Genomic DNA, 27631 nt, shown 5'->3' with positions numbered 1-27631 from the left:
ATTTTTTTTTTAAGATTTATTTATTATGTATACAGCATTCTGTCTGCATATATGCCTGCAGGCCAGAAGAGGGCACCAGATTTCAGTACATGTGGTTGCTGGGAATTGAACTCAAGACCTCTGGAAGAGCAGCCAGTGTTCTTAACCTCTGAGCCATCTCTCCAGCCCCTGTAGCTTGGTTTTTTGTTTGTTTGTTTGTTTTCAAGACAAGGTTTATTTGTGAAACAGTCCTGGCTATCCTGTAACTATGTGCTGTAGACCAGGCTGGCCTGGAAGTCATAGAGAGCCATCTGACTCTGCTTCCCAAAGTTCTGGGATTAAAGGCATGTGCCACCACTGCCCAGCCTCTGTAGCTTATTTTAAAGTTGTATCTATTTGTCTCTGTCAATTTGAAAATAATTTATATTTGAAGTAATTTAAACCTTTTCATTCAAATATTGACATGTACTTAGTAGCAGTCTGATAAAGTATAGGCCATAATGGTGTTATAAAATTGAGGTTTAGAAAAAAAATTAAGTCAGTTATTTTCTTGATGTAGTCATGGTTGCAGAAGGAGTGATATCCCCATTAACTGATTCTCAATAGAAACAAATGATTTATTTTTTCAGGACTGAAAGTCTACTTATTTTATCTTCCCCCTTTACTCACCCTCTCTGTCATACCAAGGTGTCCACTTCTATTTGGTATGTAAAAGAACAAAACCTGGTGAAGGTCCTGTTAGAAATTGCTTTGTGCCAGGTGGTAGTGGCACGCTCCTTTGATTCCAGCACTTGGGAGGCAGAGGCAGAAGGATCTCTGTGAGTTCGAGGCCAGTCTAATGTACAGAGCTAGTTCCAGGACAGCTAGGGCTGTCTCAAAAAAAAAAAAAAAAAAGAAGAAGAAGAAGAAGAAGAAGAAGAAGAAGAAAGGAAGAAAAAAACTTCTTTGTAGTTTGTGATGGTGCACACTTGTGATCCCATTACTTAGAAGTCTGACATAGGAGAGCAGGATTGAGTTTAAGGCTGCATAGCAAAACCTCATTATTTAAAAGGTGATAGAGGTTGTGGAGCACACACCTTTAATCCAGCAGTCAGGAGGCGGAAGCAGACAGCTCTCTGAGTTGAGTTGAGGCTTCCCTGGTCTACAGAGACAGTTCCAGGACAGTCAGAGCTCTTGAAAAATCCGAAAGAAGAAAAAAGAAATTGCTTTGTGTAGAGATGCAATTTGAATACTTCTTTTCTTTGGTATTTTACAAATATACAAATGTTACTACCTATGGCTAGACAGATGGCTCGGCAATTAAAGAGTATATACTGCTCTTACAAAGAATTCACGTTTAGCTCATAAACACCTGCATACTCCAGTTACAGAGAATCAGATCCTTGCTCACCTCTTCTGTACTCTGTACACACACACACACACACACACACACACACAATTAAAAACAATACATATAACTAAAAATAAATTTTGAAAAGCAGGTAGGAGAGATGGCTCAGTCTGGTTCTAAGCAGTTGTGAGCTGCCATGTGGGTACTGGGAATTGAACCCAGATCTCTGGAAGAGCAGTCAGTGCTCTTAACTGATAAGCCCATCTAGATCTCCCGCCCGTCTTTTGATTTTTAAAGACAGGGTTTCTCTGTGTAGCCTTGACTGTCCTGAGACTCTCTGTAGACCAGGCCGGCCTTTAAACTGCCTGTCTCTGCCTCCCAGCGCTGGGATTAAAAGCCCTGCTTAAGTAGTATTTTTTATGTTAAATGAAGTTTAGCATATCTAGATCCAGTGACCATTGAGCAGATTGTTTAGCTGCTCAAATCTCCATGTAACCATGCTAATAAAAGTGACAATTTAGAGCCGGGCATTGGTGGCGCACGCCTTTAATCACAGCACTCGGGAGGCAGAGGCAGGCGGATCTCCGTGAGTTCGAGGCCAGCCTGGTCTACAGAGTGAGTTCCAGGACAGCCTCCAAAACAATACAGAGAAACCCTGTCTTGAAAAACCAAAAAAAACAAACCAAAAAAAAAAAACCAAAAAACAAAAAAAGTGACAATTTAGGGAAGGACTGGGATATTTTGCTGACTCAATGGTACTATACTGTGCATTCTACCAGTGATATCCCACCATTTATCTAAAACATCTATTGTTGTTGTTGTTTGAGACATGATCTTACTATGTGTAGCCCAGTCTGGTCTCAAACTCTCTGGGTAGCCAAGAATGGCCTCCAACTCCTGATCCTCCTACTTCTACTTTGTAAGTGCTAGAATTACAAATGTGTGCCACTGTGTACAGGTTATCCTGCATATTGGAGAAGAAAAATTGTTAATAAGTGCTTTGTTTCTACTGACTACATGAGCAAAAAATACAGATAGTTTTTTTCATATTTTATCACATGTAAATTTATACTAATTGTCATACTTCTTATGTGAACCCATACCATCTGTATATTGTTGATTTGCTTTCAGAAATGATTTTATCCTAGTACTGTAATAAATGACGTTTATTGATATGAGATCTCTCTTTCAGATGGGCCATCTTACTCTGGAAGACTATCAGATCTGGAGTGTGAAAAATGTTCTTGCCAATGAGTTTTTGAATCTCCTCTTCCAGGTATTTTTAATACAAATGTCAGATTTGGGAAAAAGGATGATGGTACTAGTAATTCTGTGTCTTCTGTCAATGTGCCTGTATTAGTACATCCAGGCCAAAAACCATGTCTTACAGAAAAACATAGCTACTTTATCTTAATCTAATAGTGATTATTTTTATTTCTTTTTTATATTCTCTTCCTTGTTAAAACACCTGTGAAAGTCATGATGACTTGGTATGTTTATATTTCTTAATGATTTTCCATTTTGAATGAAGGATAAATTGCATGCAACACAACTACGTGAATAAATGGAAGTTTGTCTCTTCTTGACAGCTGACGTCTAATTGTTGTAGAACTAAAATATACACTATTCTGCTATTGGAGATTTGGAAGGTAGCCTCCATTAAAAATAAAATTAAAATCCACACAACTAAGTTAAATTTCTTCAGGTAATAATTGGTAATTCACCAGTTAAACCATTGTTAATTCAGTTATTATTTAAAAGGTAGATTTCATGTAAATAATACCAAATATTATTTAATCTAATCATTAGCACCAGCAGTAAAGTTTGAGTATCCTTTTCTTTTTTTACAGGTATGTCACATAGTTCTGGGGTTAAGACCAGCTACTCCAGAAGAAGAAGGACAAATTATTAGGTAAATTTGTAGTTTTTGTGTATTTTTTATTACATAGTTGAAATTTCTAACACCTGAAATACATTAGTTACAAGAAACAGTTTATCTTGCTTTAAATTATTACAGTAAAGCTGTTTTTAAAAATTACATGTAGAGGACTGAGTGGTGGCCCACACCTTTAATTCTAGCATTCAGGAGGCAGAAGTAGGCAGATCTCTGAGTTTGAGGCCGGCCTGGCCTACAGAGCAAGTTCCAAGACAGCCAAGGCTGCACTGAGAAAAACCAAATAGGTAGGTAGGGTGGGTTGGTTGGTAGGTAGGTAGGTAGGTAGGTAGGTAGGTAGGTAGGTAGGTAGGTAGGTAGCTAGCTTTCCTAGCTATAGAACTAGATTAATTTAAAAGTCAAATTATGCTTAACTTTAAAATTGTACTGGGTCTAGCCGGGCGGTGGTGGCACATGCCTTTAATCCCAGCACTCAGGAGGCAGAGGCAGGCGGATCTCTGTGAGTTCGAGGCTGGGCTGGACCGACAGCCTCTAAAACAATACAGAGAAACCCTGTCTCGTAAAACCAAAAAAAAAAAAAAAAATTGTACTAGGTCTTAGGATATCAGTCAGTGGTAGAAAATTTACAGTCTAATGTAATTACTGAAAGAATTTTCAGAGCAGCAGGAAAAAAGCAACTTGTCCTAATGAGAGAACCTCACTGAGAGTACTCGACTTTTCCATCAAAAAGCATAGAATTCAGAATTAAGAAAGGTAGGAAAAAAAACTAAGAATTTTGTATCCAAAAATACTCTCTCTTTAAAATGATTTGGACAGGGATAGTGGAGGAGATAAAATAGGAAAGAATTATTTGGATTTTGCATTTGATTTTTACATGTGACTCCAAAAGTATTCAATTACAAAGTAACTTAGGTTTCCTCACAATTTAAAACTTGTATATATGAAAGACAACCTACAAAACAAAAGGCAATATTAGCAAACTGTATCTCCCATAAGTCTTTAATAACCAGAATGTTTGAAGAGCTGCTACAACTCAATAATAAAAAGGTAACTGGTTAAAATATAGAGAACTGGCAGCTCCCTTAGTACTTGCTGTCAGAGGGGACAATCAAAATACATCTAGGGAGTACTGTATAAGGCAGTGATATCTGCATACAGCTGTACCCTTGACCATTAGCACTTAGGGTCTATGCCTGGAACCCTCTTGAAGGTCAAAGGAGAAAACTGATTCCATTAGGTTGTCCTCTGTTTTCTATCTACATGCAGTGGTGTGTGTGCACTCACAGGTACACACATACACACGCATGCTCACTCATATGCACACACGATAATAGAAGTTTTTAAAACTTTCTGGTGGGTGGGGTTGGGAATGAGAGTGGTAACTTGTCTCAATTGTCTTAGAGTAGTTTAATGTCCTCAAGTATATTTTTAAAAATGTAAGACAATCCATGTTATAATCATTATAACAAGAATCCTTGTAGCTGGATTTTACATCTGATAGCAATTTGGAGCTTCACTTGCAGCCAGGCTCTAGTACATGCCTTTAATCCCAGCACCAGGAGGCAGAGGACAGAGAGCATTATGAGGCCCAGGGTGTAGTGATCTCAGGCTACAACCCTTCTCAAGGATTCCAGCAAGGGCCTGAGGATTTAAATGAAGACAAAAGGAGAATGGCATTTATTGTAACAAGAGGGGAGCATTATATACCAGTCGGTAGGCACGGTGGAAAACTACCAAGGTCCGAAGCTCACACTCCTAGGTTCCCTCTGACAATAAGGATGGGCAGAAAACAGGAACTTGCATACAGGCCTAATTGGAAGGTGGGGAACAAAATATGCTTGCTCCTAGTCACAAGCTGGTCAGCAGTCCTTATGGGGGGAAGGGTCCAACACCAGGGCAGCCTGGTCTACAAATCAAGTTCCTGCATGGCTAGGGTTATACAGAGAAGCCCTGTCTCAAAAAACAAAAACAAACAAACAAAAAACCCAAAACTGTATGTAGCAAGTGCTTTTTATTTAATCAAATAGTTTTTGTTTTCCAAGTTACCTAGTGGGTCATAATAAAACTTGTTGATGTTAACCAGGGGTTGGTGGTGCATGCCTTTAATTCCAGCCTTCAGCTACTGAGCTTGACCCTTATTTTCATTTTGCATGTTACTCATCTAATACATGTCTGTGTGAGAAGGGGATAAAATCAAAATCTCAATGAAATTCTAGTTCTTACCCACCAGGATAGGTTTGGGGTTTCTTTTTTGGTTTTTGTTTTGTTTTGTTTTTTGTTTTACGAGACAGGGTTTCTCTGTATAGTTTTGGAGGCTGTTGGTCCAGCCTGGCCTCGAACTCACAGAGATCCGCCTGCCTCTGCCTCCCGAGTGCTGGGATTAAAGGCGTGCGCCACCACTGCCCGGCTTTTTTTTTTTTTTTTTTTTTTTTTTGAGACAGGGTTTCTCTGTTTTGTTTTGTTTTGTTTTTTTGTAGACTGTCCTGGAATTCGGTCTGTAGACCAGGCTGGCCCTAAACTCACAGAGATTTGCCTGCTTCTGCCTCCCAAGTGCTGGGATTTAAGGTGTGTGCCACCAACGCCCAGCCACCAGGATAGTTTTAAATTCTTGTTACTTTTAAATTTATTTTACTAGCATACAAATAATTAGGTTTTATTATGGTATTTTTCAAACTAAATTTTTACTACTTCTTAGTTTTTGTGAAGAAGGAAATGTGATGAGGCATGTGTGGCAGTTACAGGGCAACTTATGGGGGTCTCCCTTTCCAATATGTATTCTATTGCATGACAAAACACAATGACTAAGGCAACTTAAGGAAGAATTGTTTACAGTTTCAGAGGGTTAGTTCATGATCACCTTGTCAAGGAGCTTTGGCAGCAGGCAGTGGTGGTGCTTGAGCAATAGCTGATAGCTTACCTCCTGATCCACAGACAGCAAGGAAAGAAAGGGAAACAGACTGGGCCCAATGAAGGCTTTTCAAATCTCAAAGGCCACTCTCATTGACATACCTCCAACAAAGTCACTCCTCCTCATCCTTTCCAAATAATCCCATTAACCAGAGACCAAACAGCCCCTGAGAACCATTCTCATTCATACCATCACAGTTACCCATTGACTGAACTGCTGGCCAACAAGCTCAGGAATCTACCTGTGTAGGTGCTTTGTGCTTGGATTTTAGATGTGCACTACTATACCTGGATTTTATATAGTGCTGGAGATCTGAAGTCAGGTCCTTGTACTTGTTCGTTAAGCTATCTCTTTCCAGTCCCCAAACTGTGAATGGTATTTCACAATGGCCTGTGACTATTGAAATTGACTTTCTTGTAGAACAGTGTTCTACTTCACTAATTGAAGTAGTAGCAGTCACTGCTGAGTACATGTTTTTGTTTCATGTTTTTCTGTCTTGAAATTTCTGGTGAAAGAGAAAGTAATTCTAGCGATAAATTGCAGTCTTGTCTTCAGTTTCACAAAATTTCTTTTCATGCATTGGATTTCTTTTGTATGTGCAGAGGATGGTTAGAACGAGAAAGCAGGTATGGTCTGCAACCAGGACACAATTGGTTTATCATCTCCATGCAGTGGTGGCAACAATGGAAAGAATATGTCAAATACGTGAGTTAAATTACTATATATATACATCTTATAGCAAGATTTTTAACTCTTTTATCAGACTGTGGAACTACTATCTAGTAATACAATGTGCCAACTTAGATCAAGATTTAAAGGGAAAGGAAATGACTATAAAGATTTAATGGGGCAGTCTCTATACAAATTTCTTCCCTTGTCACTGGCCCTATGAAACAGGTGGTGCCTATTTATGTTACACACTGTATATGCCATTTAATTCTCATATCTCTATGAGGAAGAAGTTATAGTCATTTTGCCTGTGAAGAATTGTTGCTGACAGAAAAAGAAACCTGGATATATATCTTGTTCAGTGTAGACACGGGATCCATTGTAGCAGTTGGATTTTGAAATATGTGTTGTCAACTATATTATTTGCATTGTCCTTTGCCTTTTACATTAAAAAATTGAGGGAGAGGTTGGGTGGAGGTATCCCACACCTTTAATCCCAGTGTTTGGGAGGCAAAGGCAAGTGGATCTCTGTGAGTTCTAGGCCAGCCTGATCTACACAGGGAGTTCTAGGACAGTCAGGACTATATAGAGAAACCTGGTATCCAAAAAAAAAAAAAAAAAAAAAAAAACACACACACACACAAAATAAAAATTAGAGAAAATTAATAAGGAGTATTAATTTTTTATTCAAGAAACTTCATTTCAGCTGGGCGTAATGGCCCACTCTTATAACCCTGCAAGTGGCTCTTGCTTTAGTTCAGTTTGCTGTTCTGAAGGTTGAACTTTAGTGCCTCACACTCAGTAGACAAGCACACTACCATTGGACTACATTCCCAGCCCATGTTGTTTCCAGTATAAAGCATATTAACAGAAAATATGAACTGTAGTGTCTCTCAGGGAATAAAAATATGTAGACTTCAGGGACCTGTTGGCAGATAACACTGAATGTAGTAGACAAATAGGAATCTTAAGACTAAAGCATCAGTCTTTATTTTGAAACACTTTCTGGTCTTTATATTCATAGTTTGACTTTAGAATGAAAAGGTATTAGTATCTTACTAAATGTAGGTTCAAAGAATAACACGTTTTCCTTAAATAATGTTACTTTTAATTTTCTATAGGAGCAGGATAGAGAGCTTAAGCACATTCCTTATAAAGTGTACTGACAAGATTACATGCCTTTTGTTCATGCCTTCCAGAAACCTATTGTGCATAATGGAGGCAAAAGCAGGAAGATGAACACCAAGTCTCAGCTTAATGGATGCTTTGTTTAGACACTAATCATTATTTACTACTTTCTTGTCTTTGCTCTGTAAATAGTAATGTTTCAACATATCTTCTACATGTACAGATAATTTTCCAGTCATAAGAAATTAGATACCAAATAAAATGGCATATGGGATCCCAAGGTGGGCTAGTAAGACAGTATCTCAGAAAAAAAATTAAACACATCCAAATATTAACTGCAGTCATTGCTAAATGTTGGACTCTAAATACAGAGGGTATTTGTTTTCTTCATTAAAAAATATTTATGCATATATATTAACTTTATGTGTATGTCTATCCACCATATGTATACCTGTTCCCAAGAAGGTCTGAACAGGTATCTGATTCCCTGGAACTGGACAGTTAGAGTTGGTTGTGATCTGCTGTATGGTTACTGGGAACTGAACATAAATCCTCTGAAAGAGCAGCAAATACTCTTAACCAGTGAGCCATCTCTGCCCCGTCTTTGTGATATATATATATATAATTTTTTAAATGGTTTTTTTAGAGACATGGTTTCTCTGTGTAGTCCCTGGTTGTCCTGGAACTTGCTCTGTGGACCAGGCTGGCCTCGAACAGAGATCTGCCTGTTTCTGCCTCCCTCATGCTGGGTTTAAAAGTATGCACCACAACTGCTTTGGTTTATATACATTTTTATAGTAACCTTGCTTTTTTTTTTTTTTTCTTGAGCCAGAATCCTAGACAAAGCTGGCATAGAACTCTCAGTCTTCCTGCCTGTGCCTCCTGTGTGCTGTAGGATTATAGATGTAAATGGGGTGAAGAGCCAGAGATCAGCATTGAGGTGCCCCTCTTTCTATTTTTGTGTCATTATGTTATTAATATGAGATAGCCGGGCATTGGTGGCACACGCCTTTAATCACAGCACTCGGGAGGCAGAGGCAGGCGGATCTCTGTGAGTTCGAGACTAGCCTGGTCTACCAAGTGAGTTCCAGGACAGTCTCCAAAACAATACAGAGAAACCCTGTCTTGAAAAACCAAAAAAAAAAAGTTATTAATATGAGATATCTCAAGTTTTTTTATATAGGTATTTAGTACAATAAAATTTCTTCTTAGAACTGCCTTCATTTGAGAAATATTTTTTTTAAATTTATCCATTTATTATGTGTAGTTCTGCCTGCATGTTGCCTGCAGACCAGAGGAGGGCACCAGATCTCATTACAGATGGTTGTGAGCCAACATTGGTTGCTAGGAATTGAACTCAGGACCTTTGGAAGAACAGGCAACCACTGAGCCATCTCTCCAGCAAACTGCCTTCATCTGTGTCTCATAGATTTTCATATGTTGTGTTATCATTTTGGTTCTAAGTCTTTATTTCTTTCTTGATTTCTATCTCGACCCAGTTTTCATTCTGTAGTGTGTTTAGATTTCATGAGTTTGTGTATTTTCTGCTATTTGTATTGCTATTGAAATCCACCTTTAGTCTGTGGAGATCAGATAGGATGCAGGATGTTATTTTAGGGTTTTTTGTGTGTGTGTGTGTGTTTGTTGAGACTTTCTTTATGTTCTACTATGTGGTAGGCTTTAGAAAGTTCCTTGGGCTACTGAGAAGAAAGTGTAATGTTTAGTATTTGAGTGGAATATTTTATAGATATTTGTTAGGTCCATTTGATTTATGATATTATTTAGTTCTTGAGTTTCTGTTCAATTTATTTCTGGATGACCTATCTTTTGGAGAGAGTGAGGCATTTAAGTCAACCACTATCATTGTATTAAGTTCAGTGTGTGCTTTTAGATCTAATAATGTCTTGTGTTTGTGTATAAATGCATTGTAAATGTCCTCTTGGTTAATTTTTCTTTTAATGGGTATGTAGTGTGTTTCCCCATCTCTTCTAATTAATTTTGTTTTGGAGTTTATTTATCAGATATTAAAATGGCTGTTTCATTTGTCATTTTACCCTTTTTACGCTAAGATAGTATCTGTCCTCAATGGTGAGGTATGTTTCTTGGAGGAAGAAGAAAGATGGATTCTGTTTTGTAAGCCAGTCTATGAGTCTTTTTGTCTTTGTCTTTTTTTTTTTTTTTTTTTTTTTTTTTTTAGGAAATTGAGACAGTTGATATTGAGAGTTAATTGTTTAACAATGTTCTATGTTTTGTTGTGATAATTCTTTTAGACATCTTTTTATTTTACTGAGATTATACATTTTGTCCTCTTGGTGTAGTTAACCTTCTCTTCAGACTGAAGTATTCCTTCTGGTGTCCTCTGTGGAGCTAACTTGGTGAACATAAATTCCTTAAATTTGTTTTTATCATGAACTATTCTTTTCCTTTGGTTTTGACTGTTTTGCAGTATGTAATAATCAGGGCTGGCATCTCTGGCCTTTCAGACCTTCTTTACGTGGTACATTCTTTCTCAGTGTATTGATGAGTATATTGTATACATTATATGAGTATAATGTAGACATTGTATGTCTGTGTATACACATACTCATTCTTCCCTTAAGGAAGTAAAATTTAATTATTAGTAAATGGCTTTAGCAACTCACAATGTTAAGAACTAATTTTTGGATGGGCTAGAAAGATGGTTCAGTGCTTAAGAACTGTAATGGCTCTCCCAGAGAACCCAGGTTCAAGTCCCAAGACGCACATGGCATTTTACAACCATCTGTAACTCCAGTTCCAAGGGACTGAACATCTTCTGGCCTCTGAGAGCACCAGGCACACACATGGTACACAGACACACGTAGGCAAAGCGCCCATGTATATAAAATGCATTAGAAGTTAGGAAAAATTCTTGAAAAGCTACATAGTTATCACATGGTTGAATTTGGCTTCTTCTCTATAATTTTAGGATACCAACCCTGTTGTGATCGAACCATCATCTGTTCTAAATGGGGGGAAATTTTCGTTTGGAGCAGCAGCACATCCTATGGAGCAGGGAGAAGATAGACTCAGTAACAGCCTCAGTTATGTGAACACCACAGAAGAGAAGTACTCGGACAACATTTCTTCTGCATCTGAAGCCTCAGAATCTACTGGCAGCGGTACATATAACCAGGCTCCCATGGGGCTTAGTAATGTTTTTTGTTTGCTCATTTTGTTTTTTGTTTTTGTTTTTGAGATAGAGTTACTCTGTGAAGCCCTGGAGCCTGTCCTGAAACTGGCTCTGTAGACCAGGATGACCTCAAACTCACAGAGATACACCTGCCTCTGCCTTCTGAGTGCATGAGCATGCCACCACCACCACCTGGCTTTTGTTTGTTTGTTTTTAAGATTTATTTATTTATTCATCATGTAGACAGTGTTCAGTCTGCATGTATTCCTGCAGGCCAGAAGAGGGCACCAGATGTTATTCCTGATGGTTGTGAGCCATCATGTGGTTGATGGGAATTGAACTCAGGACTTCTGGAAGAGCATCTAGTGTTTTTTGTTGGGTATTGTTTTTTGGTTTGGTTTGGTTTGGTGTGTGTTGAGACAGGGTTTCTCTGTGTAAAAGCTCTGGCTGTCCTCATTCTGTAGACCAGGCTGGCCTCTGCCTCCCGAGTGCTGGGATTAAAGGCTAGTGTGCCACTAACGCCCGGCACAAGATTATTTCTTAACCCTGCCAAAGTTTCTGTCTGATATGTATAGCATTATTTTCCACAGGATGAGTAGTACCACAAATAGAAGTTTACAAAGCAGTTGATAACTAGAATGTTTATAAAAGATTAACATATAGTTGAGTTGAAATACTTAAAATACTATCAGATTCAAACTCTGCCATTATTAGTAATTTTTCTCTCTGTTTTTTTTTTTAATTATAAAGATCATAGCCAGGAGGTGATGGCACACACCTTTAATCCCAGTACTTAGGAGGCAGAGGCAGGCACATCTCTGTGATTTAAGAAGCCAGCCTGGTCTACAGAGTGAGTTTTAGGTCAGCCAGAGCTGTTACACAGAGAAACCCTGTCTCTAAAAACCAAAAAAAAAAAAAAAAAAAAAAAAAGAAGAAGAAGAAAGAATTAAAAAGAAGGTTCAGTCATTTGCTTGGAAAAAAATGTAAAAATAAACTTCAGTGGGCAGTTGTGGTACACACATTTAATCCCAGTGCTTGGGAAGCAGAGGCAGGCAGATCTCTGTGAGTCTGAGGCTTTCCTGATCTACAGAGCTAGTTCCAGGATAACCAAAGCTGTTAACACATTGAAATCCAGTGTCAGAAAAAGCAAAAACACTGGAAATAAGAAACTCCATCATTGGCCGGGCGTTGGTGACGCACACCTTTAATCACAGCACTCGGGAGGCAGAGGCAGGCAGATCTCTGTGAGTTCAGAGGCCAACCTGGTCTACAGAGCAAGTTCCAGGACAGTTTCCAAAACAATACAGAGAAACCCTGTCTCAAAGAAAAAAAAAAAAAAAAAAAAAGAAACTTCATCATTGTCATCATTATTGTTTTGTTTTGTTTCTTGATAGGCTTTCTGTATTCTGGCACACCAGGGACAGATATGTGCTTTGCAAGGCAACATAATACTTCTGACAATAACAACCAGTGTTTGCTAGGAGCCAATGGGAATATCCTTTTGCACCTTAATCCTCAGAAGCCAGGAGCTATTGATAATCAGCCACTAGTAACTCAAGAACCAGTAAAGGTAGGTTTGATATCAGAATTTCCAATTGTTCTCTTTCAAGTAGCCATTAAATTTCAGAGGTTTTAACACAAAGGAGAGCATTGTAGTTCATATAACTCAGCCTGTTGTAGGCATGATGCCATCTCATGGTACATCTCTGTGAGAGACAATATGTTATATATCCCTGGCTGTCCTGGAACTTACTGTGTAGACCAGGCTGACCTGGAACTCAAGAGCATCCACCTATCCACCTGCCTCTGCCTCTGCCTCCTAAGTGCTGGCACTAAATGCCTGTGTCCCCCTACCCACTCAGAATTCCCTTTCTTAAATAGCTTATTGGAAAGTAAAACCTACAAATTTCTGCCAAAACCCATTTTCTGGGTTGGTGTACATGTAGCCCAATGACAGTACAGGACCCACCAAAAATCAAAGAAGAAAAAAATAATTTCCAGTAAAATGAAACTGGGAAGTAACAAGAATTTGTTCTATGTCTAGATTTTTTGATGTATAAGAGACTATAAAATTAAAAATCAGTACTTAAATATCATTCTTTCTAAGGCTACATCATTAACACTAGAAGGAGGACGATTAAAACGAACTCCACAGCTAATCCATGGAAGAGATTATGAGATGGTCCCAGAACCTGTATGGAGAGCACTTTATCATTGGTATGGAGCAAACCTGGCCCTCCCACGACCAGTAAGTATAACTAATATTACATTGTATAAGGAGTAATCATATAATCATGCGTGCATGCGCACATGCGTGTGTGCATGCACACCTACACATACACCAGAAGTTAATATTTATTTATTTATTTATTTATTTATCTATCTATTATTTATTTATTTATTTATTTATTTTGGTTTTTTCGAGACAAGGTTTCTCTGTGGCTTTGGGGGCTGTCCTGGAACTCGCTCTGTAGACCAGGCTGGCCTTGAACTCACAGAGATCCGCCTGCCTCTGCCTCCCGAGTGCTGGGATTAAAGGCGTGCGCCACCAACCCCAGCTTTTTAATCCTTATTTTATGGTAGTACAGTACTTGAACCCCTTCATATTAGTTGAAAAATAACTGTAGCTTCATTTATACTTTATTCAGTTAGAATTTAGGTAATATTTAAGGTTATGGAAAGGTATTAAAATGCAATTATATTATTTCCCTCCGTTCCGTTTCCTTCCTCCAACTTCTCCCACCACCCCCATTCCACCCCAAACTCCTGACCTCTTCCTCCCCAATCATTATTTATAGACATTTAGGTGCATATGCATAGGTGTGCACTCATCATAGGTGTGTGTTCATATATACAAATATATGACCTGCTGAGCCCATCCGGTGTTACATGTACATGTTTTCAAGACTGACCACTTGGTGTTAAATAACTAATTAGGGGCCTCCTCCATGGGGGAAGACTGCTTTTTTCTCTTTTAGCATAGCTTTGTTGCCTATAGTTTTTTTGTACTGTGGATGGCACTGCTTAAGTATTTCCCCTTTCATGTTAGCATGTTTTGGTTTTGTCCTTAATTGAGTCTTGTTTTGGAAGCTGTATTGTTGAGCTATCATAGATGATGCTTCCTTAAGTAGTTGGAATTTTTTGTAGTGGTCAGTATGTTTTGAAGGTTGGAAGCTACACTCACATCTGAGGTTTGGAGGGTTTTTTGTTTTTTGACACTTTGTTTTTAAATGAAAGGTGAGATGCAAATGTCTAAAGATTCTTACCTTGAAAGATTAATTTAGGAGCAGAAACCTGAGCATATTCCAATCTATGTAACTTAAATGTATGAGTAAGCCACTAAAATACAAGTAGTGAACTTGTTGAACATTTTAAATTAATATCAGAGCTTAGCATGGTGACATATGACTATAATGCCAGTACTAAAGGGTCTTAGATTTCGGGTTGCCTGCTATATAGAACAACACTATTTTTAAGAGTACCTTAGGTTAAGGGCTAGAGAGTTTGCTCAGTGGTTAGAACACTGGCTGATCTTGCAAAAGAACTTGGGTTTGCTTCCTAGCACCCACATGGTGGCTGACATCTATCTGACACTACAGTTCCAGGGGATCTGACAACCTCTTCTGGCCTCTGTGGGCACCAGGTACACATGTGGTATATATACATTTATGCAGACAAAAAGCCCATACACATTTGGGGGCTGGAGTGATTGCTTAGTGGTTAAGAACACTAGCTTCTCTTCTAGAGGACTTGGGTTTGATTTCCAACACACACATGACTCAACCAGTCTGAAACTCTAGCTCCAAGGGATCCCCCTATTTGGGCCTTCAAGATCACAGTATCCATGTGGTGCACAAATATATATGCAGGTAAAACACCCATACACATAAAATAATAAAATGGTCTGTTGGTGGGGAGTAAAACAGGGTCTTTTTACATAGCCATAGCTGGCCAGAAACTCACTATGTTATACCAGGCTGACCTCTCACTCACAAGATATACCTGTCTCAGCCTCCTGAATGCTGAGATAAAAGATGTTTACCACCACACCCAGCTTAAAATGTTTTGCCTTGTTTGTTTTTTGAGTTTAACACCAAGAGTGGCTAAAGAATTGGTTCAGAGGGACTAAAGAGTTTAAGAGCACTTGCTGTTCTTTCAGAAGACCTGGGTTTGGGTTTGATTACTTGTACCCACATGGCAGCTAACAATCATCTGTATCTCCAGTTCCAGGGAATCTGATGCCCTCTTATTGCCTCTGCGGACACTAAGCATACATGGGATACATACATAAAAGCAAACAAAACACTGATGCACATAAGTAAATCTGTGTTTTTAATAGAACCTGAAGTTTAACTAAAAGGGTTTTGTTTTAGATTCATCACTATTTTTTTTTTTTTGAGACAGGGTTCCTCTGTATAGCTTTGTAGACCAGGCTGGCCTTGAACTCACAGAGATCCACCTGCCTCTGCTTCCTGAGTGCTGGGATTAAAGGTGCGTGCCATCATTGCCCAGTTGAGTCATCACTACTTTTTTTTATCTTTCATAAAAATAGGTAATCAAGAATAGCAAGACGGACATCCCCGAACTAGAGTTATTTCCTCGGTATCTTCTCTTCCTTCGACAGCAGCCTGCCACACGGACACAGCAGTCTAACATCTGGGTGAATATGGGTATGATGAGCCTAAGAATGTTTCCTCAGCACTTGCCTAGAGGTAACTTAAGAATGCAGCAAGAATGCCATGTATTTCCTTAAAAATAAATGGAAAATCACATTGCTCAGAGTCTGGTGCCACTGTGCTAATAAATGCTATTTGCTTTCATATAGAATCAGTAAATCTCTTGTGAGCTTAGATCTATGGTCCTGCACAAGATTAGATGGGGGCAGAGGCAAACATAGAAGAATTATTTTCTTTTTTAGTTGATAATCCTGTGAAAATAGCAAATAGAATAGATTTTACATGCTTTTTTTAAAAATAGAATTACATCATTTTAAGTTTTTTTTTTTTTTTTTTTTGGTTTTACGAGACAGGGTTTCTCTGTTTTGGAGGCTGTCGGTCCAGCCTGGCCTCGAACTCACAGAGATCCGCCTGCCTCTGCCTCCCGAGTGCTGGGATTAAAGGCGTGCGCCACCAACGCCCGGCTCATTTTAAGTTGTTAATACCTAAGCTGCAGTTCACCAATCATTGATCTTTTCAACCTTACTCAAATTTATTGATGTAATCAATCCCTTCTGAGCTAGTTTTGTTTTAACAAATTGACAGCATTTCTAACTAGCTAAGAACATTTTGTAAGAGACATAATGTACAGCAAATGGGTATATTTCAAAATTAAAATGATACATTTGCTTTGATTTTGAGAGAGCTTTGTTGTTGTGTTTTGGTTGTTTTGTTTGTTTAGTTTTTTTTGTTGTTGTTGTTGTTGTTGTTTTCTTTTTTGGTAGTGGTGGTAGATGTTAAACCCAGGGCTCTGTGTGCTAGATAGATATTCTATCACTTAGTCACATCCCCAGGCCAGTATTGTGGCTCTGAGAAATGCCAAGCTATCCCTCAACAAAGGGGGGAACGGACTGAAGTCTATCAAAGTCTTACACACATGCATCCTCAGCCAGGTCTGATGGTACATACCTTTAATCCCAGCACTCCAGAGACAGAAGTAGAGGCAGCTGGCTCTCCTTGAGTTCAAGGCCAGCCTAGTCTACGTAGCAATTTCCAAGCCACCCAAAGCCACATAAGGAGACACAATGGATGGATGGATGGATGGAAGGATGGACGGATGGACAGACGGACAGACAGAATGTTCTTCTTAATATATAATATAAATAAGATTCTTTGATTCCAAGCTAAAGTTAAATTTTATTGATGGAAGGTATTATATGTTTTTTCTTTGCAAATATTTGAAGTTATTCTTCAGTTAAAAACAAACAAACAAACAAAAACAAAAGAAAGGAAGCCAGGCCATGGAGGTACATGCCTGGCAGAGGCAGGTGGATCTCCGTGAGTTTGAGTCCAGCCTGGTCTACAGAGCTACTTCCAGGACTGCTAGGGCTATTACATAGAGAAACCCTATCTCGAAAAGAAAGAAAAGAAAAGAAAGGAAGAGAGAGAGGTGGGGGAGGGAGGGAAGAAGACAGGAAGAGAAGAAGAGAATAAATTTGAGCTGGCTAGATGGCTCCATAGGTTACATGCCACCAACCCTGGGACCTGAGTTTGATTCCCAGACACACTCTCTCTCTCTCTCTCTCTCTCTCTCTCTCTCTCTCTCTCTCTCACACACACACACACACACACACACACACACACACACACACACACAGTCTCTCTCACACACACACACGCACAGCACATTCTAAATAAATAAAGGTAAAATAGTTTTTTGTTTGTTTTTGGGGGGGGTCTTTGTTTTGTTTTCAAGACAGGGAGGGTTTCTCAGTAGCTTTGGAAGCTGTCTGTAGACCAGGCTGGCCTCAAAATTACAGATATCTGCCTGCCTCTGCCTCCCGAGTGCTAGGATTAAAGGCATGTGCCTGGCTTTAAAATAAATTTTTAAAATAATTAATTCATTAATTATCATTTTTTGGGCAGTGTTTAAGTTGTTAAAACGTTAGGACTGTCTGTAAAATAGACTACCACCCCTGGGTTAAGTACTAGCTCTACTTTAAATTTGAACAAGAGGACTGGAGAAATGGCTCCATAGTTAAAATCACTTATTGGTCATACAGAGGACTCCGATTCATAACCATCCTTAATACCAGTTCTGATGGATCTGACATTACTTCTAACCTCTGCAGGTACTAGACACACATGTACATATAAGCATATAGGCAAATGCTTGTACACATAAAATAAAAATAAGTAAATCTGTGCTGGAAAGATGGCTCAATGATTAAGAGCATTTGATGTTCTTCCAAAGGACCTGGGTTTAATTCCCAGCACCCACATAGCAGCTCACAACTGTTTGTGACTCTAGTTCCAGGGGATCTGAAACCCTCACACAGGCAAGAACACCAATGCACATAAAAATAAAAATTAAAAAAAAAATGAGTCTGGGTTTCTCTGTGTACTCCAACTCACAGAGGTCCACCTGCCTTTGCCTCTTTAAGTGCTGGGATTAAAGGTATGTGTCCCCCAATGCCCAGTTTGTTTTTTAAAAATAAATAAATCCTCTTAAAGGCTACATTCAGATAGTAGCTTTCACATACTGTTTTGCAACAATTAGAACAAAACACATTCACTCTCTAACCAAACCTTGGGGAAACCATCAAAATCAAGTAGCAATAAAATAGAATCTTTATGAGACATTTTGTTGTTGTTGTTTGCTTTTTGTTTTTATTTTTGTTTTCAAAACAGGATTTCTCTGTGTGGCTTTGGAGCCTGTCCTGGAACTCACTCTTTAGAAGACCAGGATGGCCTGGAACTCAAAGAGATCCACATGCCTCTGTCTCCCGAGTGAGTGACTGGATTAAAGGCCTGCGCCACCACCATCCGGCTATGAAACATGCTTGATTTAACTTTCTGGTAAATAGGAATGTTATCATACCTTCCATGGCACCCATAGCATGTCTTTTTTGATCTCTTTGAAAGATAACATGAGAGGCAAGATACGTTGTTGCATTTTTAGTAAGTATTTATAACTCTTGTGCTGATCCTAGATTTTTGCTACTTCTGTGAATTTTGATTTGCTGGTTCTCTTCAGAAAGCACAAAGTTATGCATATAAGTGGCTGCCTGTTTAATGAGCTAAACTGTGTGTTCTGGAATTCAGTTTCCCGTTTTGTGGCTTAGAATAGTGGAGATTGGCTGGGGCATTATGCTTGTCGGTGCTTCTAAATCCTAGAATGGGATAGTTCTGATGCTCCAAATTTGCTTCTTAATTTGAAATTGTATTCCTGACTAATTATAAAATCAATCATTGATTATTTTGAATTTTATAAAACTACTTTCTTGCTGGAATCTTAAAACTAATCCTCTGATATATAATTAAAGAAATCTGTTCTTTTATTTTAAGGTTATTCTTGGCTTGCTACTGTACGGATTTACCTTGCTACATGTTAAAAAAAAATCATGGTTGAGTTTTGTTCTGCCATACATGATGTGCTTCTTGGTCAAATACTCAGTTATTACCGCTGTACACTAGGCCTTTTAAAAAATTACTTCTTTCAAAGTAAGAATCATGCAAAGTGTTTCATTGCTGTGATAACTTAGGTAGAGTTAAGTCATTATTCCTTAGATGGCTTTTCATTATATTTACATGTTTAAATCCTACTTTTGCTTGGAGTTGCTTAACAAAATCTTGCCACTCATAGGCAGAGAACCATTGTAAACTACAGCTTTTGTCTAAATTTTTGACTTAGTAGTTGACCAGTATTTAGCACATTTACAACCTGTCTTTGATTTCTATAATGCCTTGTCATTTTATTCCATCATGTTTTAAGTGTCCTCAGACTTAGTATATATGTATATATAATAAAGTCCTTGGATCAGTTCCTCTATGAGCCTGAAAGACAGCTGTATCACCAGTCTTTTTGTTTCTACCATGAGCACTTCAGAAATCTAAGGTCATGGTGTTATCACCATATTGGGTAGGCAAACTAAATGATATCTACCTATTTTTCAACAGAATAATTGTTAATCAGGAAAGCGTCTTGGCTCCATTTAAAAGTAATGTCTGTGCTGGGATGTGGTGGCATACACTGAGGATGACTCTGATGAACTCTTGATCTTTTTTACAGGGATTGCCATGCCTGTCAATATTAAGGCTTTTCATAGTGTTCTTCATTTATGAAATTAGTAAACCTATACATCTTATTTCTCATCATTATTTCCTAAATTACTATTGTCACCATTGCTGAGGCCAGTGTTTTATGTTTGTTTGTCTATTTTTTTTAATGTCTCCTTTTTCCTTACCATAACTACTGTAACCATAGGAAATGTACCCTCTCCAAATGCGCCTCTAAAGCGGGTGTTAGCCTATACAGGCTGTTTTAGTAGAATGCAAACCATCAAGGAAATTCATGAATATCTGTCTCAAAGGCTTCGCATCAAAGAGGAAGATATGCGACTATGGCTATACAATAGTGAGGTAAGAAGCGTCTCAGAGTCATGAAAAGTCTGATGTTAAATCATGCTTGAAGATACAGTTCAGTGGAGAGCTCTTGTCCAGTATATATTAGGCTCTGGGTTAAAAAAAGAGTTAAATCTGCCAGGTGGTGGTGGTGCATGCCTTTAGTCCCAGCACTTGGAAGGCAGAGGCAAGCGGATCTCTCTGAGTTCAAGGCTAGCCTGCTCTACAGAGTAAGTTCTATGATAGCCAGAGCTAAACAGAGAAGCCCTGTTTCAAAAAACAAACAAACAAAAAGCAGGGCATTGGTGGCATGTGCCTTTAATCCCAGCACTCGGGAGGCAGAGGCAGGTAGATCTCTGTGAGTTCGAGTTCAGCCTGGTCTACAGAGCGAGTTCCAGGACAGGCTCCAAAACAATACAGAGAAACCCTGTCTTGAAAAACCAAAAAAAAAAAAAAGTTAAATCATATTTTATGAATGTGAAAATTTGTAATAGTTATGCTAAAAGCCTTATCTTGAGTCTCAATGAAAATTTTAGACTTTTAAGTTGTGTAATACATACATGTAAACATTTGTCACCTAAGATCATAATGACAGTCAATCAGCATGAACAAAACAGTCCATTTTGTAAAGATTGTTGTGGCATTATAAAGTAACAGCAAATAGTCTTTTATTTTTAAGAGTTATTTGTTTATTATGTATAGTGTTCTGTCTGCAATTATGCCCACAAACCACAAGAGGGCACCAGATCTCATTACAGATGGCTGTGAGCCACTGTGTGGTTGCTGGGAATTGAACTCAGGACCTCTGGAAGAGCAGAGCAGGCAGTGCTCTTAACCTCTGAGCCATCTCTCTAGAGATGTGTTTTGTTTTTTTTTTTTTAAAGATTTATTTATTATGAATACAACATCCTGCCTCCATGTATGCCTACACGCCAGAAGAGGGCACCAGAACTTATTGTGGATGGTTGTGAGCCACCATGTGGTTGCTGGGAATTGAACTCAGGACCTCTGGAAGAGCAGTCGGTGCTCTTAACCTCTGAGCCATCTCTCCAGCCCCAGACCAATTGTTTTTTAAACTAAATAGATTTCTTGTTAGATTTCTTTTGAAGCTGCTTAACACATTAAAAATACAGACAACGCAAAGCATAGTAAAAATTCTTCATTTCCATCTCTGACCTTTATCTTCCACCCTCCTCAGAAGCGATGCTATTAAAAGCTTATAAGTTCTCAGTGTTCAGAATTGCTTGTATGCTGAAGCAGTGCCATACGTGTAGTTTTCCCCATTTCTCTGCTCTTATGTCCTACTTCAGTCACCATTGAGAAACATAAGCATACAGGAAATAATGGCACAGTTTGTGTTGCCAAAAAAGGAAAATGTGGGTAGCAACAGGTAAATTCAGTTGCAAGTTACGTTGCTAGGAGTTTAATCCTGATTCAGCCACTAGTTAGTTGTATAACTGAGGCAAGTCACTTAACACTGCATACCCTAGTTGTCACAGAAAAGGAAATGAAGATTTCTTTTCTGCAAGTTCTGTTGATTTGGTGAACATTTTTTTTTTTTTTTTGGTTTTTTTTCGAGACAGGGTTTCTCTGTGGCTTTGGAGGCTGTCCTGGAACTCACTTTGTAGACCAGGCTGGCCTCGAACTCACAGAGATCCGCCTGCCTCTGCCTCCCAAGTGCTGGGATTAAAGGCGTGCGCCACCAACGCCCGGCTTGGTGAACATTTTTTTTAATCTGTGGTGACTTATGCTTTCTCCACAAATTACATACAATTTTGTTTCAGCAGCATGTAAAGTGATAGAACACACCATCAGTCCTTCACTTTGGCACCTAAACTTTCGGTTTGAACAACTAAATATCTGTAAAATTAATAATGAAAGTGCAAAGGAATAGTAATTATCATTTTTCTTATTTTTGTATTTGTTTCATATTTACTAGTCAAATTAACAGAAATATTTCCTCCTCTACAGAACTACCTGACTCTTCTGGATGATGAGGACCATAAGTTGGAATATTTGAAAATTCAGGATGAGCAACACCTGGTAATTGAAGGTACAAAACAGACATTTATTTGTTAGTTTGTTTTTTAGCCCTTTCTTCATTTTTTTTCTTTTTCTTTTTAAATTTAAATTTAAATTAGAAAAAAGGTTGCTTCACATGTCAATCCCAGTTCTCTCCCCTCCTCCCACTCCCTCCCACCACCCTTCCCCCAATACTTCCTCCTTTCCCCAGGGAGGGTGAGGCCCTCCATGGGGGTGTCCATAGTCTGTCATTTCATTCAGGGCAAGGCCTAGACCCTCCCCCAAGAGTTCAGGGTGAGAGAGCATCCCTCATTGTGTGATGGGCATCCAAGTCCATTTGTATTCCAGGGATAAATACTGATCTACTACCCAAGGCTCCATAGATTGCCTATGCCTCCTCACTGACACCCACATTCAGGGCGTGTTGATCAGTCCCATGCTGGATTCCCAGCCATCAGTCTGGGATTCAAGAGCTCCCCTTGTTCAGGTCAGCTGTTTCTAAGGGTTAAACTAGCCCATTGTTAACCATTTTGCTCATCGGTCCTCCCTCCCTATCACTGGATTCCTTGAGTTCAGCTCAGTGTTTACCTGTGGGTGTGTGCCTCAAAATAGACATTTATATTAGATGAGTGGGAGAAGCAGTTTCGGTAGTAGTGATAGTGCTTAGTTTTGTTACGGGTTTTTGATGTGTTTGGTTTGGGGGCAGTTAGGTGGTTAGGTTTTGTTGTTCTTTTCTTTCTTTCTTTTTTTTTTTTGTATTTTTGAGATAGTCTCTTTATCCCAGACTGGCCTTGAACTTCACTGAATAGATGAGGAAGACCTCTGACTTCTCATCATCCTGCCTTTGCCTCCCAAATGATGGCATAGGTTAAGCTTTATTTTCGGCTAAGACACTAGGAATCCCATTTTACAATTTTTCCCACGATAGCATTATATTCCTAATGTTAAGGTAGATCCAAACTCCTAGTTTTTTCTTACCTACTAGATTGTTTCAAAAGAAGAATGGTCTCTCTATAGGTATCATTAGGATTGACCAAGGAAGGAAAGTGTAGGTGGCAACTGGTAAATTTAGTTGCAAGTTACAAAGTTTTATAAAATTTTCAGACTACCACTTTGAGTTTGAGTGGGGATATCAACATTTACTCCCAAATACTGAAGATTGAACCTAGGACATCATGCCTACAAGGCCTCCCACCCACTACGTAGTGTTCCCAGCTCTCTTAGACTCCACTCTTTAGCTGCGCTGGCCCCTCACCAACAGTGGTACTTCTGCACTCAGCCGTGATTTACACATGGCACAGTCACGTTGTTGAAACTGTGGTGTCTTTCCCCATAATGTCTCATGAAAACGCTGCTAGTTGCATGCAATGACACTAGTGGATTACCTCAACAATCGTTAATTTAATGAAAAAAATTTCATATTTCATGTTTCTGATAGGTTTTGTTTGTTTATGTTGTGGTGGTGTTTTGTTTTTCTTGGTGGTTTTGTTTGTTTTTGAGACAGGTTTCTCTGTATAACATCCCTAGCTGTCCTGGAACTCTCTTTGTAGATCAGGCTGGCATCAAACTCACAGAGATCTATCTACCTCTGCCTCCCAAGTGCCACTACCACCCATCATATTTCTGATGTTTTAAGTTTGTGAAATTTTACTATATCTAAACTTTAATTACTTCTGTAGATGGCTAAATATAATTTTACTTCAAGCTGGCACTTGAAGTAGTATCTTATTATTTGAAATGATTTTACAGTCCCCAGTAGAATGGCCGGGCATTGATGGTGCACACTTTTAATCCCAGCACTCAGGAGGCAGAGACAGGCAGATTTCTGTAAGTTTGAGGCCAACCTGGTCTACAGAGCGAGTGCCTGGCCAGGCTCCAGAGCTACCCAGAGAAACCCTGTGTCAAAAAACCAAAAAAAAAAAAATAATAATAATAATAATGTATGAAGATTCTGTGATGAACTCCATTACTTTGTATACTAACCAAAAAAAAAAAAAAAAAAGGTATGTAGACTCCTTGCCTGGCATGCATGAGGTTTTGTTTTGATTTGATTTGATTTTTGTTTGTTTGTTTTAGTTTTTCAAGGTAAGACTTCTCAGTGTGGCCCTCGCTCTCCTGGAACTTGCTCTATAGATCAGGCTGGCCTAGAATTTTCACAGAAATCTACCTGCCTCTGCCGCCTCCTCCATACCACCAGCACCACCAAGTGCTGGGCTTGAAGGTGTGCCACTACTGCCCAGCCCTGCATGCATGAATTTGATTTCTGCTCCACATAAAACCAACCATAGTTGGATTCCCATCACTCAGGAAGTGGAGTCTTGTTATCTTTGGCTATAGCATAGCAAGTCTGTGGCCAGCCTGGGCTACAGAAACACTCAAAATATAAAGAGTTGGAATGGTATTAGACCTAACTACTAAAATTTATTTGATTTTTTTTAAGTCCTGGTAATAGAAGTAACTATTTTTTAACATAGCAATTGAGTGACTCTGAATTGTATGGATAAGAAATTAATACATTCAAATCTGTCTTTCCAGTTCGCAACAAAGATATGAGCTGGCCTGAAGAAATGTCCTTTATAGCAAATAGTAGCAAAATAGATAGACATAAAGGTAAGTCAGCATATTATTTTTACAGACTTTTTTTGTTGCAGTTGGAGATAAACTTACTATGTCGTTTAGGTTGTGCTTTAACACTTGACCTTGATCCTCTTGCTACCTCTGGAGAGGCCACCACACCTGAATTAGACAGTCTTAAACTTATTCTTTCTTGTTCTTATTGGGTAAAGTCTTTTCAAGTTATTTTTCAGATTTCATTCTAACTGTGCAATTAAATAATTTGTACAGTAGATGTGGTGGTACCCCAACTCATGAGCTAAAACAGCGATCCAGAGTAGTCTAGGCTCAAAGTAAAACTCTGTCTCAAAAAAAAGTGTTAGGAAGATAACTTAGATGGTAAAGTACATAGCATATAACTGTGAGGGTTCTAGTTCAGAGCCCCAGAACCGTGTACAAATTGAGGCACTGCAGTACATACCTATCTTAGCACTAGGGAGACAAAAATAGGATTCCTGGCCAGGCAGCTCAGCCAATAAGTGAGCTCCAGATTCAGTGGGAGATCCTATCACAGAAAGTAAATTGGAGGAAGAAACCCACATCAACCTCTGATCTTCAAATACCCACATACATACACATAAAAATAATTGTTCTTATATAGATATATATACATGTATGTATGTATGTATGTATATATATATTCACATATATGTTTTGTTAATTTGTTTTGCTTTATATGGGCATGACCAAAATACGTTGTATACATACATAAAATTCTCAAGGAATATTTTTTTTAATTTTTGAAGTTTACTTTTTACTTTATGTTTATATGTTTATGGGTATTCTGAATTCAAGTATGTCTGTGCACCACAGGTATGCCTGGAATCCTTAGTGTTCAGCCTTAGTAGATCCCTGGGACTGAAACAGTTATGAATGTCCACATATGTGCTGAGAATCTAACCCAGGTCCTCGGGAAGTGGAGCAAGTGCTGTTAAGTACTAAGCCCTCTGGTGACACACACCTTTATCCCAGCACTAGAGGCCAGCCTGGTCTATAAAGCAGGTTCCACAGTAGCCAAGGCTACATAGAGAAACCCTGTCTTGAAAACCAACCCCCCCCCAAAAAAAAAGAAAGTAAGCTTCAAGAAAAAACCTTCATCATTTATCTGACTAAAAGAATTTTAAAATCTCCATGTTGAGAAATCAGTGTGGTGACACATGCCATTAACATGAGTACATGGAAGGTTAATGCAGGAGGATTTTTAGTGTGAAGCCAACCTCTGATACTAAGTTTCTAACAAAAAGAGAAAGAAAAATAATAATAACTCAACTGAATACAAATAGCCATTCCACAGCATGTTGCTATAGCTAGGCTTTTGTCTCATTATTTGTTGCAGTTCCCACAGAAAAGGGAGCCACAGGTCTGAGTAACCTTGGAAACACATGCTTCATGAACTCAAGCATCCAGTGTGTTAGTAACACACAACCACTGACACAGTATTTTATCTCAGGGAGACATCTTTATGAACTCAACAGGTAATCTTTGACCCACTGACAGTTTTTCTTCTGTAGCTTTGATCTGAATCCAGTATTGCTTAAATTTCCTCTTTAACTTGAAGAAGAAAATGTTATTTCGTTGCCTTATGGAATATGAATAAGGGCCAAGGGATATGTCTCTTGATAGGTAGTTTTGTGCCCATGTGATTGTGAATTACGGAGAATCTTTGGCAACAAATTTCCCTCTCAAACTTCTAGGACAAATCCCATTGGTATGAAAGGCCATATGGCTAAATGCTATGGCGATCTGGTGCAGGAACTTTGGAGTGGAACTCAGAAGAATGTCGCCCCATTAAAGCTTCGGGTAAGCAGACTAAAATATTACAAAACTATGTAATTCCCTAATGGTTCTTTTATCACTTTCATTGCACATTTTCTCTATTTTGCTTTTTTAATCTTTCATTAAGCCGGTGGTTGGTGGCGCACGCCTTTAATCCCAGCACTTGGGAGGCAGAGGCAGGCGGATCTCTGTGAGTTCGAGACCAGCCTGGTCTACAGAGCTAGTTCCAGGACAGCCTCCAAAGCCACAGAGAAACCCTGTCTCAAAAAACCCAAAAGAAAAAAACAAACAAAAAAATCTTTCATTAAGTATCCTAGATAAACAAATTTGTGTGTGTTCAAGTAATTGCAAAATACTGCTGAGTATATAATGAACAGAAAGAAAAGACCAAAAAAAAAAAAAGTACTTCTTTGAGACATTGTTCATTTTACAGAGTTACCAACTGCTTTACTTGTATGAAGAGTAAACCCTTTTGGTACTCCTTGACTGCTAGCATAGGCCACCTATTCTATCTGATAGATTTTTTTTTAGCATTGCTAAAGTAACTCATTTATAAATCCTGATAGTTAAACACTATGCTCTTTGGCCTCTAACAAACAGTAATATAATGAGAATATAACGAGACTAAATAGGTAATTAGAAGAAAACATTTATACAATATGACTGGAAATCTTCAGGATGATCAGTTACCATTTTACCTTTTCTGTAAATAGAAATTCATAAATACAAATCTGTGTGAATAAAGAACTGTTTGTTTCAATGGTGTCTTAGGGTTCTGTTGCTGTGATGAAACATTTAATTGGGGCTAGCTTACAGTTCAGAGGGTTAGTGCATTATCATCATGATAGGAAACATGGTGGCACACAGACAAGGTACTGGAGAGGTGGCTGAGATTTCTACAGCTGGTAGTAGGAAGAGAGAGGGGCACTGGGCCTGGCTTGAGCTTCTGAAACCTCACATCCCACTGCCAGTGATACGTTTCCTCTAACAAGACCACACCTCCTAATAGTGCCACTCCCTATGGGCCTTTGGGAGCCATTTTCATTCAAACCACCAAAGATGGAATCAAACTGGGAAACATCATTGACCAAAATGCCCTTCA

General features: G+C 38.7%; 1 protein-coding gene across 2 annotated transcripts in view; it reads left to right on the top strand.

Moving 5' to 3' along the window:
* Usp32 (ubiquitin specific peptidase 32) overlaps positions 1–27631 on the top strand; it is a 123023-nt gene that overhangs the window by 57097 nt on the left and 38295 nt on the right. Inside the window, exons 10-21 of one of the 2 annotated variants that reach the window (XM_040749385.1) lie at positions 2502–2585; positions 3160–3221; positions 6714–6816; positions 10856–11048; positions 12454–12629; positions 13167–13307; positions 15612–15729; positions 19982–20136; positions 22090–22171; positions 24676–24750; positions 26090–26228; positions 26448–26553. In XM_040749385.1, the coding sequence (XP_040605319.1) occupies positions 2502–2585; positions 3160–3221; positions 6714–6816; positions 10856–11048; positions 12454–12629; positions 13167–13307; positions 15612–15729; positions 19982–20136; positions 22090–22171; positions 24676–24750; positions 26090–26228; positions 26448–26553 (1434 nt within the window). Of the gene's footprint in view, positions 1–2501; positions 2586–3159; positions 3222–6713; positions 6817–10855; positions 11049–12453; positions 12630–13166; positions 13308–15611; positions 15772–19981; positions 20137–22089; positions 22172–24675; positions 24751–26089; positions 26229–26447; positions 26554–27631 lie in introns of both variants that reach the window. The other variant, XM_040749383.1, reaches the window with a different exon arrangement.

This window comes from Mesocricetus auratus, unplaced genomic scaffold, assembly GCF_017639785.1.
Source record: "Mesocricetus auratus isolate SY011 unplaced genomic scaffold, BCM_Maur_2.0 Super-Scaffold_100007, whole genome shotgun sequence".
NCBI lineage: Eukaryota > Metazoa > Chordata > Mammalia > Rodentia > Cricetidae > Mesocricetus > Mesocricetus auratus.
The sequence above is the reverse complement of the archived record's forward strand: the minus strand, read 5'-3'. Positions and strand labels throughout refer to the sequence as shown.